The sequence below is a fragment of the Mrakia frigida genome, assembly GCF_051309035.1.
Source record: "Mrakia frigida strain ATCC 22029 unplaced genomic scaffold BDY24scaffold_49, whole genome shotgun sequence".
Taxonomy (NCBI): Eukaryota; Fungi; Basidiomycota; class Tremellomycetes; order Cystofilobasidiales; family Mrakiaceae; genus Mrakia; species Mrakia frigida.
Genome location: NW_027481232.1, coordinates 86,572 through 104,532, shown reverse-complemented (window position 1 = coordinate 104,532; position 17,961 = coordinate 86,572). Strand labels below are relative to the sequence as shown.

Genomic DNA, 17,961 nt, shown 5'->3' with positions numbered 1-17,961 from the left:
GAACGACTCAACTCGATTTGGGCAAGGAGCTCGGCCAACTCAGGGGTCGACGTCACCCCCCCTTTCGAGTAAAAAAAAAATCTGCTGCAAGACGTGCAGAGGGCGTTGAAGATTAATGTAGGGCTCATAACTACTAGTTTGAATGGAGTCCCTTTAGGAAAGCAAGTCTCGAAATGGAACGAGAGAGGGTCGCGTTCGCCGTCGCGTCCTCGTTTCAACCCATCTTATCTCTCTCCCTTCCTTTCTCCTTGTAACGCAAAGACTGAGCGTCAAAATAACCACTGCAATCCCCCTCTACTTTGCATCGCCAACCCTAACCTCCAAAACCTCCGAAAACCAAACGCCCTTCTCTCCCTCTGCCTCCTCCTCCCTCTCCTCCCGCTTCTCCCCTCCTCTTCTCACCCTCCTGCCAATCCTAATCTCCTCCACCCCAACCCTCAACGCCAACCTCCCCTCCGCGAGCAACGCCACCTTGAACGTCACGGTCGCTTCCTCTCCCGGTTCCAACCTAGAGGGAAGCATCTTGGAGAGCGAGCCGTCGTGCACAAAGTGGTGGTTGGCTGGATCGTTGTTCGCCGCCGACGAAGAAGAAGAAGATGAAAGGGAGGATGGTAAAAGAGGAGTGGAAGCCCAGGTTCGGTGGGAAGGGGTGAGGGAGAGAGGGGAGAGGTGGAGGAGAGGGTGGAGGGGATGGGCTGGGAAGAAGGTCGTAGGGGAAGAGGGTAAGTTTTTTTGGGGGTCGGGGAGGAAAGAAGCAGAGAAGAAAAGGAGGAGAGCGTACCTAAACGGTTCTTGATCCGAACGTTGACGTTGAAAAAATCGTTGGCAGGAACGACGGGAGGAGTCCCGTTCGAACTCGTAAAAGAAAGAGGACCGTCGACGTCCAGTCGAAGCACAACCTCGTCCGCTCGAAGCACCTCGAGCATAGGCTCCGTGACTCGTTGGGAGCGAAGGGAGAGGGTCCCTTTGCGGGAGGTGCCGGGCTGCGAAAGAAAAGAAAAGAAAAAAATCAAGAAACGAAACCGTCAGGAAAGAGGAAAGAAGGAACGAAACGGACGCGTCGACTCTCACCTCCTTCCAAGAAGCCTGCACCAAAGAAAGGAGTTCCTCTCTGTACCAGAAGAGGCTCCGGGTTAAAGACTCCTCGGCCTTGGAGGCTGTGGACCGAGAGACGACGAACTGGCGTTCGGCGAGGGAGGGGATGGGCGAGGAGGATTTCGAACGGGGGAGGAGCATTCGATGGATGGGGAGGACGATCCTGAACGAAGGGAAAGGTGAGGAGGGCTGGTCAGTGAGGCGTACGTACGGAGGAGTAGTATGGGGGGGAAGGAGAGGGTTACTCACCGTTCCGTCGATCCAGGAGGGATGAGACGCGTCGACGAGAAAGGTGCGTCGCCTGAGAGGGAACGAACCGAAAACGAGACATCAAAGTCAGCGTTGCCTACCTTCTGCTCGAAAAAAAAGAATACAACGAAAGACTCGCCTTCCTTTCTCTCAAAAGTAACCTCAAAAGGCTGTCCGTAAACGTTCCGCACGTCCACAGCGAAAAGACAATGATCCTCCTCGTCCTCCTCCCTCCTCAACGCAACCTCGAGCGGTTCCTCTCCGAGCTCCTTCAAAGTCGATCCGGAAGCCGAAGGAGTCGTAGCGAGGATCTTGGAAGACGTGGGTAGACGAAGGATATCGAGGGAGGTGCATTCGAGGGTTGGGTAGACGGAGATGAGGAGGGGGAAGGTGATTTGACGAGTGTGGAAGTAGCTCGTTGGTCGATCTTGGCCTGGTCGATCGAGGTAGGCGTAGTTGATGATGATGGAGCCGTGGACGCTATAACCAACGACACGAAACCGAATTCGAAGAAGAGTCAGCGATTCGTCGAGTTCGAGAACGAAACGAAGACGCGTCGAAAAAAAAAGAAGACTCACCATCCAACCTTCCCCAAGCATTTCACGTTGATCGTCTGCCTTCCACCCCCAGGAGGGATCCTAATCGACTCTCCCTTCTGTTGATCCCACTTGAACACCGGCCGATTCACCAGATCTGACTCGATCTCGTAGGCTTCTCCGGCGGAGAGGTCTCGTTCCCCTTCCGAGATGATGGCTTGAGAACGACCTGTTGTTGAGTCCTGGAAGGAGAGCTGAACGAAATCGACGGGGAGGGACGAGGTGTTTTCGAGGGTGATGCGGATGGTTGATCTGCGGGAGGAGGGAGGAAGGAAGGAAGGGAAGGGAAGGGAAGGGACGAGGTCAGGGTTGAGACGCGACGCGACGACGAATCGAAACCAGAAGAGGGAAGATATGACAGGAAGCAGACTCACTCCTCTCCATCGTAAAGCATGATCGCCCCATGCGTCAACGAGCTCCCCCGAATCCTCACCAAAGGCTGCTCGGGAACGACCTCGCAACTCAAGAACCCTTGCACCGGCAGCACTTCCTTCTCCTTCCCCTTCCCTCCCACAACCTCCTTCTCCGTCTCCTTCCCACCTCCAATCCCACTCTCTAGAATCTCCGACTCCCTCTTCCTCCTCTCGCTAGGTCTCGCCTCCATCCCTCTCAGCTTCATCGCCCTCTCCCTCTCGACGTTCAAGCTCTCCCTCTTCCTCTGCCTCTTCTCCTCCGCGGCGTCGTGCACGGGGAGCAAGAACTCTGCTTCGGAACCGTCGGGAAGTCGAACGAAGCAGCCTTGGACGGTGAGGGTCCCCGGGGAGGAAGCGAAACCGGTGACTCGGATGGTTTGGAAGGCGTTGGGGAGGAGGATGGCTGGGCAAGGGTGGGAGGTGAAGGGGACGCCGGTGGTGCTGCGAGAGGAGGAAGGAACGAGAAAGAGGGGGAAGTCAGTACGATATTGAGTGAAAAGGAAGGATAGCAAGCTCACCTGAGACGGATATCCTGGATCTCGAGCTCGAAAGCGAAAGGGTTTTGAAGGGTGATGAGGAATTCGAGAGTTTCGTTTTGAACGACGATCGACTGTGAAAGAGAGAGAGCAAGAGAGTCAGTTCAAAAGTCTCGAGAGAGCACGGTAGACGAGCAAGAGGAGTAGACGTACCTTGGTAAGCGAAGCTGACTTCGATCTCGGGTTGTACAAGAACGGATCTCGAACGAGTCCGGTCGCCGTGAGCGACTGAGCGATCGTCCTATCCTGGATCCCATGCTCGATCGGTACGTGAGTTGGCGGCAGGCTACCGAAAGCAACCAAAAAAAAAGGAAGCGTCAGTAACCGAGCTGTTGAACTCGAACGAGAAAAACAAAATCGAAGAGAGAAGACGAGACGCGTCGAACTCACCTCCCAACCTCCAAACTCAGCACGATCCAGCCCGCCCAGAACTTCAACTTCCCTTCTCCAACGAGTTCTCCTCTCCGACGAGCGGTAGCGAGGGCCCGAGGGAAGAGGGCAGCGAGATGAGCTTGTTCTCCAGGGACGATGAAAGGGTGAAGGGTTCGGAGGGCGGTGAGGGAGAAGAGGACGACGGAGGCGTGGTCTGTAGAGGAAAATCAAGAGTGATGAGAAAGTGGTCAGATAGAAGTCGGAAGACAGAAGAGGTACTTGGTCGAGAGAAGACGACCGAAGTAGAATGGGGAGGAAACGAACCAGGCAACACCTCCGCAATCCCAATCGCGTCCCTCATCGCCCTCAACTGCAGCTCCGGCCACCCGAACCTCCCTCTCCCTCCACTCCCACCTTCTTCCTCTCCCTCTCCACCCCCACTTCCTCGTCCAACATCCATCCTCCTCGCTCCTCCTGCTCCTCCTCCATCCACATCCCAAACGCCCTCCCCTTCCTCCAGATCCACCCCCAACCCTTCCAACACCCCCTTCAGCACCCTCAAAACCGCTTCGTTCCCATCCTTCCCCGCTCCCACTCTCACTCCCACCTCTCCACTCCCACCACCCTGCTCTCGTTCGTCCACGTTCGGCTGAACGACCGATCGCTGCCTCGCGTCGACCATCAGATCCACGAGCGTTGCGAGACGCTCTCGAGCGAACATCCCTTCTCGTCGTTTCATCCCTAGCCCACGCATGAGGGAGGAGAGATGACCGAGAACGACGAGACGTTCTCGACCTTCGAGGGAGGCGAGCCAAGGGCCGTGGACTTTGGAAGCTTGACGAGCGACGTCTCCTTTGGGGACGACGACGGAGGAGGAGGGAGGAGAGGAAGAGGAAGCTGAGGGTGTTGTTGTTGTTGAGGTTCGTTTGAGAGGGAAGGGAGTAGGTTTGGAAGACGAAGGAGTCGATGTTGATGGCGAAGGAGGAGGCAGTTTCAAGCTCATCACCGAAACAGGCTCCTCCGCTTCTCCTCCCTCTCCCGAGTGATGGATCGCCGACAGGATCCTCGCATGTCGAAGCGAGCACCACGTATACAGTGCCGGTAGCGGATCTCTCGCCGAGGAGGACTGATGCTGGGAGAGCGGAGGGATAGCCTTGTGGTAGAGGGAGAGAGCGAGGGTGAGGTGGTTGGTGATGGTTTCGTGGATCGGCAGGGAGGGCAAGTTGGACGAAGGAGGGAGGGATCGAGCGGAGAGGAGGAGGAGAGCGGTGGAGAGACCTTCGAGGGTGGAAGCGTGCCAGATGGATTCGGTGTAGGAGGGGAGTTTGGAGAATTGGGAGAGGGAGTCGTTGAAGCTGAAGAGAAGGAAAGGGAAGGTGAGCTTTCACGCGTCTCCTTCAGTCCCTTCGGCTGTTGGCTTCGACTCACGAAAGAACAGCGTCGCCCAACCTCCCACAGATCAAATGCAGACTCCCAATCAACGTAGCCAACCTGGCTGCTCCTACTCCCGAAGGCGTATGCGACGAGGAGCTGCCGTTCAGAGTCAAGGAGGAAGTTGAAGCTGACGAGCTCATCGAAGGAGCGGCTGAAACGATCCTCTTCCTTCCAGGACCTCCGAATCCAGTTTTGACGGGCGTTCCTCCTGTATCCGAGAGTCCTGGAGATCCTGTTCTTGAGCTGCTGACGGAGAGAGTTGAGTTTGATCTCGAGAAGGAGGGAGGAGGTCCTGATCCAAGGGAGGAAGGCGCGTTGGTGGGAAGCGTTTCTGATCGATGAGGGGAGAAGGAGCGTGGGACTGGGGAGGTGGAGGAAGAGGACGAGTTTTGAATGGGTAAGGAGGGAAGGGAGACGTGGTTGTTGTAGTTTGTGAGGGAAGGTCGAGAGGAGGACGTCGGGGTGGGAGGGGATGTCCGAGGGAGGATCGAGAAGGGAGGGAGCGTTGATTGTTGAAGGAGAGCGAGACCGGAGGGAGATTCGAGAATGGTGGCCTGGAGTAGGAAGAGGAGAGCAGATGTCGATATAGTGAGCTACAAGAGCGAGCTAAGAAGGCGAGACGAAGGAAGGCTGAACTCACGACGTCTGCGAGCTCAGCCAGCAGAGCGCCCAACATCTCCCCTAACAAAGCTCCTACGAACAGCTTAGGATCTGCCAACTGAGAAGGGATTACTACTACGCTGTCTCCCTTCTGAGCTCCATTCGACGACTCTCCTCCATCAATCTCTACTTCCCTGCCTCCTCCTTCTCCTTCGTCGTCCGCTTGTTCCACCCCGAAACACCTCGACACGAGAGGGTAGCCCTCTCCTCCTCCTCCCATAGGGAACAACTCCTCCACCTTCGCGGCCATCAGCCTCCGAGCCATCGCCAACCCACCCGTCGTCCCACCCTCTCCGAGATCCACGATTCCTACGACGGCCAGGATCTGAGTGGACGGTCGAAAGAGGGAGAGCGACGTTGAAGACGGGGTCGAAGGAGGAGGGATCGAATGCGAGTACGACAGGTGAAGCTGGTTCGAACTGTTGGATTTAGGAGAAGGTATAGATGCTGCGGAGGAGGAGGAGGAGGAGCAAGCGTGGACGGAGGGGGTCAAGGAAGGGAAGAATCTGGATCGTCGGAGGTTTCCATCGAGAGGGATGTCGGACTGGGAGAGGGACGAGAGGGAGCAAACGAGCGAGGACCATTTCGACCAGGTCGACTGTCGAACGGGACCGATGGGGATAAGGAGAATGGGTATGGAGGCGAGAGAGAGGGGAGAGGAGGGATCCATCCTGTGAAGGAGGAGAGGGAAGAAGGAGGAGGGAAGGAAGGAAGGGAGGGAGTGATGGTTGAAGGTCAAGCTCGCTGTTCGAGTTCAGCCCTCCTCTCCTCCGGCCTCAAGCTCGGAGTCAAAATGTTTGAGCTCATTTTTAATCACAATAACGATTCAGACTGCCATCCTTGCAAATTCACCATCCCGTCTTTTTCTTCGCCTCTTTTTCTGGTCGGCAAGGAAGACGCGCTTCCCAATCTTGATTTCTCTCGTCCCTCCGCTCTCTTCCCCTTCCTTCCTCAAACGTCGACCTTCCTTCCCTTCCTCCACTTCATCCTTTCTCACTCCCTACGACTCCTCGCTACCCTCAGTCCCTCGACTACAGCTCTTCAGACGCTCAACACTCCTTAACCTCAAGTCCACAATCGAACAAAGAGACGAATACTCAACATGACCTCGACGTTCGTTCCATCTTCTCGTCTTCTTTCTCGTCTCTGGGAAGCTCTGCAAGATGAAGCGAGACTATGTGGGATGCGGTCCTTGCGACGCTGTGTCCCTTTTCGTTGGGGGCAGGAGTGGAGACCCAGCTGGTAAGCAGGGAGGGAGGAAAGTCGGAGGGTCGATCATCGTCAGCCCTCCTGGGTCGTCTTCCTCCCTCTCCCTTGCCGCTGCTCTGCCTCAAAGACATCGAGCTTCAGACTCAGCTCTCTATCCCATCTTTCCTCGCTCTAGAAGTCCTCATCTACCTATCTCTCAATCTGCAGGGACCCTCCTCGAGACAACAACGATCGAGCTCACAATCCATCTCCTCCTCCTCCTCCTTTGCTCTCGCTGATCCCCTCCCTCGTTTCGCTTCTCCTCCAGATTCACCCCCATCACCATCGACATGGACAAGCCTCGAGACTGGGCTTCAGATATCGCGATGTTGGACTGGGGTTCGTCCACTCGTCTCTCCTCCTTTCGCTCGGACCCTCGCGTCGCTCTCCTCTCTCTCTCTCAAGCTGATCTACTTCGGACTGATCGTCGGTTCGCAGACAAGTCCTCGATTTGTTTCACCAAGAGGAACTTTTTCGGTGCGTTCGTTCAGGTCATGCTCGCTCGTATGCGGCCGGAAGAGCTCGCACTCGCACGAACGCGATGCTCACTCCTTGTTTCCTTCTCCTCTCTTTCCCTCTTATTTCGCAAGAGTTCTTGAAGTCAGTAGCGACTTCATCATCTGGACACATCGACTCTCGCTGACTTCCCTCAAACTCCCTCGTCCCTCAGATCCGTCGGCGTCACCGTTCGTTGCTCGGTCCCTCTTCTTTTTCTCCTTACGCGCGTGCGCTGATCTTACCCTTCCTCACCCTCTCCCAACAGGTCGGGCCCAACTTCACCGAGGTCAACAAGCTTCCCAGTGCGTCGTAATCGTCTCGCTTTTTGTTTCCACTCCTCGACAACTCGCTGACCGTCCTCCTGTCCCTGCTTCCCCGCTCGTCTCTCTCCTGATTCAGAGTACGCAACCTTCGGGAAGATCGCCACCACCACCACTGCTACCCCAGTTGCTTCCGATTCTTTCCCAGAAGGTTCGGAAGGCGTTGATGGTGGGTTTCTCTCTCGCTTCCCGTCCACGAGCAGGGAGGAATGAAGAACGACGAAGAGGCGAAGCTGATTGTTCGTTCTGCTTTTTTTTTTGCTTCCAGTTCCCATGTCCGACGTCTCTACTTCGCTCATCGGAAACTCCGCTAGACCCTCTCGACGAGTGAGAGAGCAACCTGGTGGGAGTTTGTTTGGAGATGAGATGCAGGGTGCGTTTCGTTTCTGATGTGTTCTTTTCCTTGTTTCGCGTTCTTCTTCCTCGGTCAACGGAGCTTGCTAATTAACCGCTCGCTCGTCTTCTTGTGTGGATGTTGTTCAGACGATTCCCCAGCCGCTGCTCCTCCCGCCGAGGTTCGTCTCGTCTCGTCCTCTTCTCTCTCTTCTGGCCTCTTCTGCCTCTCCTCCTTCATCGCCTATTCTCTCATTCCGCCAAACTCTTCCTAACCCTCAAACCCTCTCCTCTTTCCCCAACGATCTATCCAGAACTCACCACCCCCAACTCCTCACGCCGAAAAGTACTCCGCTCAACCCGTCGCAACCCAACCTTCCTCTCCCACTCCTGCTCCAGCTCTCGAACTCCCTCCCGTCGCCGCTCCGGTGGACGAATGGGCTCCTAAACCGACTGCTTTCAGACCTTCGAGGAGGGTGAGGGAAGGTCCCGGTGGGGCGAGTTCGATGGTGAGCTTCGTTCGCGTTTTTTCTTCTTCTTCTTCAGACGGTTGAAGCTCTTCTTCACTCGTTCCTTCGCCTCTACTCTGTTTTCCTCGGGCTTTCAAAACAACGCTGAATATCCTCTCTCTCTCTCTCCTCATCTCTCCCCTTCTCACACTCTCCGTCCCTCTTCTCAACCTCACCTCCCGTCGCCTCCCCTCCCACCTCGTCCAATCCAACAGGCCGACATGCTCTCGGGAGGCTACGACGACGCCGAGCAGTTCGAGCAGAGCAACTATCGAACGGGGAAGAAGCAGCAGCCCTGAACGAGGGTGAGTTTGGCTGTTCGTTTCGTTTCGTTTCGTTTTCGACGCGCCGAGGAAGAGGTGAGAGGAGGTTACGAAGAGGGAAAGAGAAAGCTGACGAGTTGTTGATTGGCGTGCTCGGTTGGCTGGTATAGCTTTGAAGGAAGCTGGGAAGCGGATCGAGGTGGGAGAGGGAAAGCGGGGGATGGGACGGCTGGGAGGAGCGAAAGATGGAGCGAAGGGGAGAGAGAGCATGGAAGGGGAGACGACGCGATTGCTCATGAGTATGATACTGATGAGTTCAATTACACTTGGAACCGAAAAGAAGAATAGCAGTCGAAAGGGTTTCAGGGCAAGACTGAAAGTGAGAAAGAAGCAAACTGATCTCGACCGAATCGACGCGAGCGACGGCCAACTGCCTTTCTGCGCTGGCTCCTTCTTCTGACATTCTTCTTCTACAAACCAGATTCCGATAGTTTTACCAAGCTTTCTGTCATCTTCTTTCCTTCTCTCAAATCTTCTTTCTCTCCCACCCTGGGACCCCCAAGGACCAAAACGACAAGCGACAACCCTCTTCTCTTCACTTGATCGTTCACCATCTCACCCTCCTCCTCCTGGACCTTCCGTTGACTTTCACATCTTCGTCTGACTCGCGCAGTCTATATATCTTTCGAGAACCAACTCGAAAAAATCGCACGAAGGCAAGAAGAAAGAGAATCAAACCCCCTCGACTCCCCCTCCTTCAAAACAAAGGTTCAGGAGCCAAAAAAGAATGGAGGCTGTAAGGATTGAACTCACGACCTTACACATGCTAAGCGTATGCTCTACCAACTGAGCTAAACCCCCGACTCAAATAGACAGAAAAACTGACAACTTTGGATGTTGATCGTTCGGCCCTTCCTGTCTAGATCCAGTGCTGGAGTTCTCGGGGACTGGTTGGTGTACGAAAGAGCGGGAATCGAGGTCAGGTTGGTAAAGAGAGGGGAGAGGTTATTAGGGAAGGGGTTTTTGGTGCGTTGTGAGGTGAGGTGGGGGACCGCAGAGTTGCCCGATCGATTCCCTTTTGGAACGAACGGTTCTGTTTTTCAGACCAAAGGGGAGGAAGGGAAGGTGAGCTTCGACCCCTCCCTCCCTCCCTCCCTCCAGCTTCCAACGGTCACCTTCTCCTCAAACCCTCGAAGATACTCCTCTCGTTCAAGCGCTGCTCGTCGCATAGACAGTGAGTACTCATACCTCCTCTTTAGCTAGAATCCAGCTTTCTGAACGATCTTCTGCTTGCCTTTCTCAGCTGCCTTCCCTCTCGACGACCTCGGTCGCCCTCCTCCTCCCTCCCTCCTCCCTCCTCTCTCCTCCCTCCCTCCTCCCTCCCTCCTCCAGTCCTTCCCCTCTTCACAAATGGCCAGCAACCCACGAACCCTCCTCTCTCTACCCAACGAGACTCTATCCGAGATCCTCTCCTACGTTCTTTTTGAACCCAACGGACCCAATCGCCCTGCAGCCCTTCTTGCTTGCTCCCTCCTTCGTGAGGTTGGAATACCTCTCCTCTTCCGATACGTTCGAGTGGCTACCTTCGCATCGTACCAAAGCATGTTCGGTTGGAAGGGGTTGTTGATTCCTTCAGAGCGAGAAGGGAAGGGATATGGGAAATGGGTGAAGGAGCTGGAGTTGGATCGGTTGGACGAGCAGAAAGATGGTGAGCTCTGCGACGTTCGATTCTTCCTCCCTTCTTCCCTCTTTCTTCAATCTCCCCTCGCCTCGTCGACCTTGCTGCTCACTCGACGATTCCAATGCTGACCTTCGCTCTCCTTCGTTCCCCTAGCCTGGTCTTCTACGAGCAAACTTCTCGACCTCCCTTCCCTCCGAACGCTCGTCCTCTCCCATCGCCTGATCGAATCTTGGATCCTCGATCCTTCTGGTCCCCTCGCCTTGGAAGACAGCATCTCCGTCCCTCCTCCCAACTATCAATCGATGTCCCAAGGCCGCCTAGAAGGTCTCTGTTCCCAACTCTCTTCCGTCACAACTCTCCGATACCTCGCCTCTCCAACTTCAACCTTCCCTCATCCGCTTTCCTCAGGACTCTGGAAAGGTCATCGTCGCTCCAGCACACTCTCCCTCCTCGGAATCGTAACATATCCTCTTCTTCTCCCTCTCCCCAACCTTCGAACGATTCACATGGTTGGCGACCTCGTTCTGGATGATCCTCGACCCACGGAGAACAACCTCGTTCGAAACGTCGCCTTCTCCTCCCTCGATACGGTCCAAACGCTCATCGTCGAGTTCAGGAAGGATGCCGGATCGCAGTCGAGGGCGGACTCGATGTACGACTGTTTGCTTCGAGGGTCGAAGGACTTCGAGTGGGAGTCGCGGTGGAAGGGGTTGAAGAGGCTCGAGTTGAGGAGAGGTGAAGGAGGAGAAGGAGCGAAATTGATGGAGAAGAGGTTTAGGAAGAGTTGGGAGACGGCTGGGAAGGCAGGTGGCAGAGGGAGAACTTCTTCAGAGAAGAGGTTGGGCGCGTTGGTCGTGTTTGTTGACGAGGACGGGACGGAGAGGAGGTTGGTAGACTGAGCTGGGACGGAGAGAGAGGGATGGAGAAGCGCTTTTATCTTAAAATATGGGATTGGTACAACAATTTCGCTGTCTGCATCGCTGGTGATGTTGAAGGCTGGCGAAAGAACGCGTCGTGACCGTCTCTTCTGACGAAAGCCTCTTCCTGCAACTTCTTTCCCTTCAGAAGCCCGTGGAAAAGAGTCGGTAGAATATACGTAGATAGAGATACGATCTCAACCAGCTGCCGAAGAGTTTACAGCAGGACGGACGGACCTGGACTTTCCCGGGAGCGTTTCTTGTTCGAGCGAAGCGCCTGCGATACAACGAGCGACTAGCAAGCAGAGTGCGAGATAGCAAAGAGAGACGGACGTAAGGAGTAATAAAGTGAGCCGTGATAGTATAATAAAAGAAAATATGAACCAGAGAAGGTGCGAACAAAGACAAAGAACAAGCAAAGAGAAGGAGGAGCCTGGAAGGGAGAGGGGTGAGAAATGCAAAGGATCGATACGACGGGAATACGAGAGAGTGCAAAGAGAAAAAGAAATGCAAGTGCGGGTGACATCGAAAGAGGTGAAAGACGAGAGAGAAAGAAGAGAACGAAGAGATGAAGCAAAGAGCGACAAGAAGGAAACCAAAGCTAGCACGTCGCCGCCGTCACCTCTCTCCTTCTCGAATCACTTCGACGAGCCACATCGGGTTCCAGGAACGGATCCCGATTGGTTGGACCTCCGACTCCACCGATGGAGGATCGTAGATCGAGTTGAGAGGATGAGTTTGGGCGGAGGAGAGGACGAGGTCGGCCGGTCTACGACTGAGACGTCTGGATGCGACGACGGCTGAGAAGCTCGAAGGGAGGTGGGCTGGAACGTCGTCCGACGCGATGAGAGGATCCTCCGAGTTCTCTGGCACGGATGCGGTCGGAGGAGCGTAAGCGGAGAGGGTCGAGGGTGAAGCGGGAGGGTTGGAGGAGGAAGAGGAGGAAGAAAGAGGAGGGAAGGAGTAGCCGTTGAGGGAGAAGAGTTCGGTTGGAGGCGACTGAGGGACCGTTTCCGGACGAGTTGGCGAGATTTCTTCTGACGACGGGAATCCGAGAGGTGTTGACCACTGGACTTTTGAAGGTCTTCGAAAGACGTCCATCGTAGGGACGGAGACGCCCAAAGTCGAAGCTGAAGCGACGTCCATCGGGTCCGACGAGTACTCCGCGAGTCCCAGTCCGTCCCTGGCGACGGACTCGTTCTGAGCTCGGAAAAGCCTGAAGGACTGCCAGCTCCAAGCCGGTCCCAAGTCGGAGAAGTCGATCGTTGAGGGAAGGATGGCTTTGAAGACGATGAGGTAGGAGGGAGGTCGGCCGGACGAGTTGAGTCGGAGGGGATCGTGCGAGTGGAGTGGAGGAGTGAGAGGGATGATGGAAGGGATGATGACCAGATCTCGAAGTACATCACGCATGACGGAGCGAGGAACTCGATCCAGAAGCGGGACGATGGCGTCGACGATGGCGATCCTGACTCTTGACGACGACGTGAGCGGGGTGTCCGAATCCCTCGAGTGGTTCAACGACGGGTCCATCATCGAGAGGAGAGACGATCCTGCGAACGAAGCAACGACCTCTCCCAGCTCCTCGAGCGAGTCGATGGGCTCGATTCCTTGTCCTCGATCCGACGTGAGTCGAACGTGTCCCGTTGGCGGTACGTCTCCGAATTCTCGCATCGGAAGAGAGTGTCGAACCTTCGAATCGACGACGATGCGAAGTCCTTCGAACGGAAGGGCTTGGGCGAGACTGACTCCAGCGTAGATCTTGCCAGGTTGCTGTTGAAGAGAGGGCGAACCGAAAGGAGGAAGGGAAAGAAGGTCAGCGTTCGACTTCGAGAAGGAGAAGAACGACGTCGAGGAGACATGAGAAGGAACTGACGACGACTGGTTTCATTCCAGTCACCGCGAAGGAGTGAAGATCGACGAGGAACGAGTTCATGTCCTCCACGGGAACGGCGAGCGTCGATGCCATCACTCGAGCGACCGAAGTTGGAGCGGCGAAGGTGAAGCCGCGACGCGTGTAGAATCCCCTCTCTCCAGGGGTACAGGAGTTGGTGAGGAAGACCATCTGCCCCTTCGAGACGGTATCCCGCTGCCTTGAGCTCCGACGAGAGGCGTTGGTGTAGAAGGTGATGAAGCCGCTGTTGTTGTGGGAGAAAGAGAAAGAAAGGAACGAGACGTCAGTTCTCGAGACGTCGACAGGGTGCGCTGAGAAGATATCGACTCACGTCGTCAAGATCCTATCGTACAAAACTCCCAGTCTCCTCGTCCCTTGGACGTTTCCGGTGACCTCGAGAGCCAACTGAGCCACTGCTGAGGAGAACCGATCCAGGAATCGAGCGACGCTCCCCTCTGCTGCCACTCCTGAATGACCGCCAACGCTCGTCGTCCCAGAGAAGATGCCATCGACGGTGGATCCTCGTCGACTGTGAGGGAAGTCCAGGCTCTGTCCATGCCTCATCTCCTCCATGGAATCGAGATCGTGCGACGCCGTCGAGTTTGGGAATCCTGCTGGGCGATCTTGTAGGAGGACGGGAGGAGGAGCTCCAGGTTGCCTCCAGAACCAGGTGGAACGAAGGGAAGCGACGAAGGCTGGGTGGGAGGGGACGAGGTCTATATCGAGGACACTGGACGTGACTGATTCTCCGTCGACGAAGGCGCTGACCCGATCCGAGGACTTGAGACCAACCGCTCCATCCGTCGACTCGAGGGATCCGATGTCGGCGAGAGGAAGCATTCCATCCGGAGAGACGAGAACGTGGCCTGATGATTCGTCCCAGATAGCGGAAGCGATAACGACTCGACGCCTCCTCGACTTGTTGGAGAGAAGGCGACGTTGAGCGACGATGACGGAGATGATGAGAGCGGAACAAGCGAGGACGGCTAGGCAGGCGACGAGGGCGGTGATGATGATTCGGGTTTGGCCTTGGATAGCAGAATCGGGAAGATCTGACGAAAGAGAGTAGATGGGAAGTTTGGTTGAGCGACGAGATTTCGAGGGATCGGAAAGCAAACACGACTCACCGACGTCGATATCCACCATGTAGGTCGTTCCCAGCATGGCTGTGTAGTGCATGAGGGACTGAGAAAGCGAAAACGAAAGAGAGATCCGAGGTCAGCAAGAGAGAGAGCAAAGGGGAACGAAGATGAACGAGCCTCACTGTTCCACTCCCTAGAACACAAGCGACTCCAAACTTCTTGAGCCAGCTGTGCCGAAGCTTCGGTTTCAGGACGAGGAACATCGTCCAGAGGCCAGCGATGACTGAGAGGCAAGCGAGAACGACCGAAAGAGCGACGAGGAAGGGAGAGTACGAGATGTAGGGGATCGAATTGATCGAGCGTTGACCGATGTAGTCTGAAAGCGAAGGGAAAGAGAGAAGAATTCAGCTTCTGTCTCGAGAAGAAGAGGAAGAAAAGAGAGGCAGGTACTCACGCATTCCAGCGATACCAAAGCCAGCGACCGTTCCAGCACAGACGACTTTCGTCATCTCTATCTTCGTCACGTCTCCCAACACGAACCCAAACCCTCTCCTCAAACTGCTCCACTGTCCCTTCTTCAGCTTCGAGTTCACCGTCACGGAACTCTCGGAGCGTTCCAACGCCTTGTCGTCCTTTCCGAGATGATGGGGAAAGTATTCCTCCTCCCGAACTCGTTCCTCTTCGTCCTTCCCTCTCGATCCCTCCTTCGAGTTCCACCCATCGCTGCCCCCGAGCATGGGTTCACCTCCAGCTCCAGCATTGGCGGCGTGATCCGGATCGAGGGCTGACGGCCGTCGACGATCCAAGGGAGGAAGACCGCTGGTTGCTGAAACTGATTCCCGAATCCATTCCCGTTGGCCTGATTCCGTCGCCTCGAACTCCTCGAAGGTCATCTCTCCTCCTTCTATACGACCTATCGAACGAGTCGTGGTAGCGAAGGTGGCAGGTATCGATGCTCGACGGGACGTGATGGGATAAGCGATGGCGGAGGGAGTTGGAGGGTCGGAAGAGGAGAGGGGAAGCGGAGGAGAAGGAAGAGAAGGGAGGAGGTTGATGGAGGTTCGATGGAGAGGTGAAGGTGAAGCGGCTGGAGGAGGATACCGAGGTGATGGGGAGGGAGGAGGTGGATTGGGAAGGAGGGCCGAGGTCGAAGCGGTTGGGATGGGAAACGCGTCGAGAGCGCGCGAGGGAGGAGCCGGCTCGAAACCGGGAGGGATAGATTCCGACGAGGAACGTTGATCAACAGTGATAGGGAGAGGGGAAGGGGTGGTTGGGTTGGCGAAGGAGCGGCCGACGGTGGTGGAAGGGGGAGGGTCGAGGGAGAATCCTGGGGAGAAGAACGACGATGTTCGTGTTGGAGATTGATGTATCGAAGGAGCCGAAGCTCTCCGTGAGCACCCCGAAGAGGAAGAGTCGTCTGCGATAACCTCTTCTGATGCTCGAGGTGAGGAGGGAACGGCGATTCCTCCTCTCGAGCGAGGGCTGAGTTCGACTCCGTAGCCCTCCTCGGCCTGCCTCCTCCCGCTCGAACGTCTCCTCCTCCCCGCCCAGTCTTCGTCTCCTGCACTGCCGACGTCCTCTCCAGTACCGAGTCCGACTCCTCGCTCCCTCTCCTCGGCGGCGTAGATCCTGTTCTTGTCTGAAGGGAGACCAAAGGACGAAGGTGTTGGTTTGCTCGACCGTTCCCCGAGATCCACCGTCGTCCAGGCCATGGCTGATACATCAACGAGATGAGCAGTATCGAGAAGAAAAGAGGTGCGATGGGAGGAGAGTGCGTGGGAAGAATGAAAGAGCAAAGGGTCAGACGCGTCGAAAAGAAAGAGAGGGAGAGAGAGAGCGAGGTGACGAACCTCCTTCAAGCGTTCTCCACACCTTCGAGTCCTTGATCTTCTCCGTCCGACTCATCCCACCTTCCAGTGCCCCCTTCTTCCACTTCTTCGCATCGTCCTTCCCGTCCGTATCCTTCCCCTCCACTTTCCGTTCCGTCGCAACCGGTCCTCTCCTCCTCTGAATCCGCGTCCCATTCCACTCAAGTCCTTCGAAGTCGAGGCCCATGACGAAGAACGCTGCACAGGTGACTGTAACACTGACGACGAGGGAGAGGATGGTGAATCCTGGGTTGTAGGCGAGGGTGAGAGCCCTGGGATGGGGATGGAGGTCGGACGCTGGCCGTCGAAGCGTGAGAGCTTGGTTTCCGATGAAGTGAAGAGCGAAGCAGGAGACGGATCCGAAAGCGAAACCTGAGCTGACGAGCAAGGAGGTATTCCACATTCCATGGTTGGAAGTTCTGTTTTGGGAGAAGGATAGGACAGCACGATCAGAAACACGCTCGACCTCGATCGCGTCGAGCAGTGGCGAAGCAAGAACGAGCGGAGAGAAGAAAAAAAAAGGAAACACACCGGCGAATGAGAAGCTCGAGCGTGCATGCTGCTCCTACTACAGCGAGAAAGACACTCAGGATGACTGGGCAGAGAGAGGAAGGGAAGGCAAAGGTCAAGCACGACGATCTCCTCGATTGATAAGATTTTGCCGACCAGGCTTTCTTCCATACTTCTTTCTCTGAAAAGAAAGGAAGACAGACTCACCATATCCTGGCGAATAGTGCTGAATCAAGATCTCCCGTCCTGCGACAGGAGTTGAGGGAGGACCAAGGTCGACGTAGGACTCGAGTTGAGATCCATGGACGGCGTCAACGAGAAGTAGTAGCGAGATGAGATATTGAGGGCCTGCGTAGAAGATGGGAGAGAAGGTAAGCTTTGAACTCCAAACCTCGAAGTAGACGACGGATGGCAGGACGAAGGAAAACAACGGGAGGGAAGTGAAGTTGGTTGTTGAGCTCGACCTGATCCTTCCTTCCCCTCCCCTTCCCTCGAGCTCTACGTCCCTCAGAGTTCCACTCTCTAAAGATCGTGGCGAGAAACCTATCAACCTTACACCTCCCGAGGAGCGAAGCAGCCAGGTAGAACAGAGAAAGAAGCTGAACGACCAGCGTGGTGCCTTAAAGGAAGCCTCTTCCTTCCTCCTCCCCTCTCCTCGTTTCCACCCTCCCTCGCCCCCAACATGACACCGTTCAAGTTCTCAACTCGTACAGAAGGGAAGAGAAGACTCACCCCAGGGCCGTGAGCGAGCTATACGAGTAGGATTCGCCATCTCTGTGGGAGGCGAGTAGGACGAAGCTGAAGGCAGACGATTATTTTGCAGCGTGAATCTGACCGAGGTCGAGGGAGAGTCGCTCCGCTCGTCGATGGGAAGTACCGAGTTGGCTGATGTATTTCTTGGATGATGAGCTGTTCCTGTAGGATAGTAGGAGAGCGTGCGGAAGGGGGAAGGAAGTGTGGGTGGCTGTTGGAGGAGAGGGAAGCGAGGAAAGAGAGGAGAGGAACTGCTCCCTTCCTCTCGATCGTCGAAGCTCATCTTTCTTCCGACGAGTGCAAGGTTTCAACGAGCTTGTCCGTGTCTCTCTGATGCTCGGGAGGCCCAGATCTCTCCCCATCGGTCTTGGAAAGGTCTCGTTCGATCTCTGAAGGAGTATTTTGGGTGTTGTTGAAGGGACGACGCGGGTTTCGTTCGACGCGTCGTCCAAACGCCTCTCAGGACTCTACTTCACTGCTAGCAGTCTCGATCCTTCACGAGAACAGCATATTCGGGAAGGTGATGTCTAGGCTCATATCGGCAGCTCAACAGAGATGGTTTGCTGATCATCCTTTCGGGAACTCTCGATCCTTCACAAGAGGACGAATGTTTTCCCTGTACCGTCAAAGGGGAATCCGAGGACGAAGGTCAAACATGGGCTTAGCTTAGAATAGTCTGGGAAGGCGGAGATGTTGATATTTCGAGAGGTGCTCATCAAAAGGGAGGATGAAA

The 17,961-nt window shown here is 55.5% G+C and overlaps 5 protein-coding genes and 1 non-coding gene across 6 annotated transcripts; 2 read left to right on the top strand and 4 right to left on the bottom strand.

Moving 5' to 3' along the window:
• Positions 1 to 303: 303 nt before the first annotated feature.
• BDY24DRAFT_226773 (TRAPP II complex) lies at positions 304 to 4,474 on the bottom strand. Its single transcript, XM_076636597.1, has 9 exons — positions 3,586 to 4,474; positions 3,280 to 3,475; positions 3,043 to 3,175; positions 2,872 to 2,963; positions 2,315 to 2,794; positions 1,923 to 2,192; positions 1,345 to 1,824; positions 1,072 to 1,258; positions 304 to 983 (listed from the first exon to the last, which is right to left on the bottom strand). Exons 1-9 carry the CDS (start codon positions 4,262 to 4,264, stop codon positions 480 to 482), a joined length of 3,021 nt encoding a protein of 1,006 aa, XP_076492384.1. The 5' UTR covers positions 4,265 to 4,474; the 3' UTR covers positions 304 to 479.
• BDY24DRAFT_226706 (uncharacterized protein) lies at positions 4,475 to 6,092 on the bottom strand. Its single transcript, XM_076636596.1, has 2 exons — positions 5,336 to 6,092; positions 4,475 to 5,249 (listed from the first exon to the last, which is right to left on the bottom strand). The coding sequence occupies exons 1-2, from the start codon at positions 6,023 to 6,025 to the stop codon at positions 4,686 to 4,688; spliced, it is 1,254 nt and encodes a 417-aa protein (XP_076492383.1). The 5' UTR covers positions 6,026 to 6,092; the 3' UTR covers positions 4,475 to 4,685.
• Positions 6,093 to 6,309: 217 nt separating this feature from the next.
• Positions 6,310 to 8,719, top strand: BDY24DRAFT_404063 (uncharacterized protein). Its single transcript, XM_076642456.1, has 12 exons — positions 6,310 to 6,468; positions 6,872 to 6,942; positions 7,042 to 7,080; positions 7,194 to 7,203; positions 7,274 to 7,289; positions 7,367 to 7,403; positions 7,501 to 7,590; positions 7,690 to 7,794; positions 7,905 to 7,936; positions 8,069 to 8,263; positions 8,479 to 8,580; positions 8,697 to 8,719. Exons 1-11 carry the CDS (start codon positions 6,458 to 6,460, stop codon positions 8,560 to 8,562), a joined length of 690 nt encoding a protein of 229 aa, XP_076492382.1. The 5' UTR covers positions 6,310 to 6,457; the 3' UTR covers positions 8,563 to 8,580; positions 8,697 to 8,719.
• A 595-nt stretch (positions 8,720 to 9,314) lies between these two features.
• On the bottom strand, positions 9,315 to 9,387 carry BDY24DRAFT_t105. Its single transcript has one exon. It is a non-coding gene; the product is annotated as a tRNA-Ala (tRNA).
• Positions 9,388 to 9,670: 283 nt separating this feature from the next.
• On the top strand, positions 9,671 to 11,296 carry BDY24DRAFT_445094 (uncharacterized protein). Its single transcript, XM_076644894.1, has 3 exons — positions 9,671 to 9,760; positions 9,830 to 10,234; positions 10,361 to 11,296. Exons 2-3 carry the CDS (start codon positions 9,937 to 9,939, stop codon positions 11,104 to 11,106), a joined length of 1,044 nt encoding a protein of 347 aa, XP_076492381.1. The 5' UTR covers positions 9,671 to 9,760; positions 9,830 to 9,936; the 3' UTR covers positions 11,107 to 11,296.
• Positions 11,297 to 11,450: 154 nt separating this feature from the next.
• On the bottom strand, positions 11,451 to 17,436 carry BDY24DRAFT_445093 (uncharacterized protein). The gene is made up of 10 exons (XM_076644893.1): positions 17,208 to 17,436; positions 16,683 to 16,823; positions 16,497 to 16,560; positions 15,948 to 16,384; positions 14,552 to 15,811; positions 14,280 to 14,473; positions 14,143 to 14,200; positions 13,347 to 14,067; positions 12,998 to 13,259; positions 11,451 to 12,894 (listed from the first exon to the last, which is right to left on the bottom strand). Exons 1-10 carry the CDS (start codon positions 17,245 to 17,247, stop codon positions 11,743 to 11,745), a joined length of 4,329 nt encoding a protein of 1,442 aa, XP_076492380.1. The 5' UTR covers positions 17,248 to 17,436; the 3' UTR covers positions 11,451 to 11,742.
• Positions 17,437 to 17,961: the final 525 nt, after the last annotated feature.

What these genes read in the sequence shown, in the direction of transcription:
- BDY24DRAFT_226773 (XM_076636597.1), bottom strand. Translation starts at nt 4,264, where the DNA reads ATGAGCTTGAAACTGCCTCCTCCTTCGCCATCAACATCGACTCCTTCG. An exon ending in TGCTTGGGGAAGGTTGGATG is followed by an intron (nt 1,825 to 1,922) that starts GTGAGTCTTCTT and finishes CGTTGGTTATAG; the next exon opens with CGTCCACGGCTCCATCATCA. An exon ending in CCTCCTGGATCGACGGAACG is followed by an intron (nt 1,259 to 1,344) that starts GTGAGTAACCCT and finishes CCCTTCGTTCAG; the next exon opens with GATCGTCCTCCCCATCCATC.
- BDY24DRAFT_226706 (XM_076636596.1), bottom strand. Translation starts at nt 6,025, where the DNA reads ATGGATCCCTCCTCTCCCCTCTCTCTCGCCTCCATACCCATTCTCCTT. An exon ending in TGGCTGAGCTCGCAGACGTC is followed by an intron (nt 5,250 to 5,335) that starts GTGAGTTCAGCC and finishes TTCCTACTCCAG; the next exon opens with GCCACCATTCTCGAATCTCC.
- BDY24DRAFT_404063 (XM_076642456.1), top strand. An exon ending in AGGTTCGGAAGGCGTTGATG is followed by an intron (nt 7,591 to 7,689) that starts GTGGGTTTCTCT and finishes TTTTGCTTCCAG; the next exon opens with TTCCCATGTCCGACGTCTCT. An exon ending in CCGCTGCTCCTCCCGCCGAG is followed by an intron (nt 7,937 to 8,068) that starts GTTCGTCTCGTC and finishes CGATCTATCCAG; the next exon opens with AACTCACCACCCCCAACTCC.
- BDY24DRAFT_445094 (XM_076644894.1), top strand. Translation starts at nt 9,937, where the DNA reads ATGGCCAGCAACCCACGAACCCTCCTCTCTCTACCCAACGAGACTCTA. An exon ending in GTTGGACGAGCAGAAAGATG is followed by an intron (nt 10,235 to 10,360) that starts GTGAGCTCTGCG and finishes TCGTTCCCCTAG; the next exon opens with CCTGGTCTTCTACGAGCAAA.
- BDY24DRAFT_445093 (XM_076644893.1), bottom strand. Translation starts at nt 17,247, where the DNA reads ATGGCGAATCCTACTCGTATAGCTCGCTCACGGCCCTGGG. An exon ending in AGCTCGCTCACGGCCCTGGG is followed by an intron (nt 16,824 to 17,207) that starts GTGAGTCTTCTC and finishes TCTTCTACGCAG; the next exon opens with GCCCTCAATATCTCATCTCG. An exon ending in GTGGAGAACGCTTGAAGGAG is followed by an intron (nt 15,812 to 15,947) that starts GTTCGTCACCTC and finishes TTGATGTATCAG; the next exon opens with CCATGGCCTGGACGACGGTG.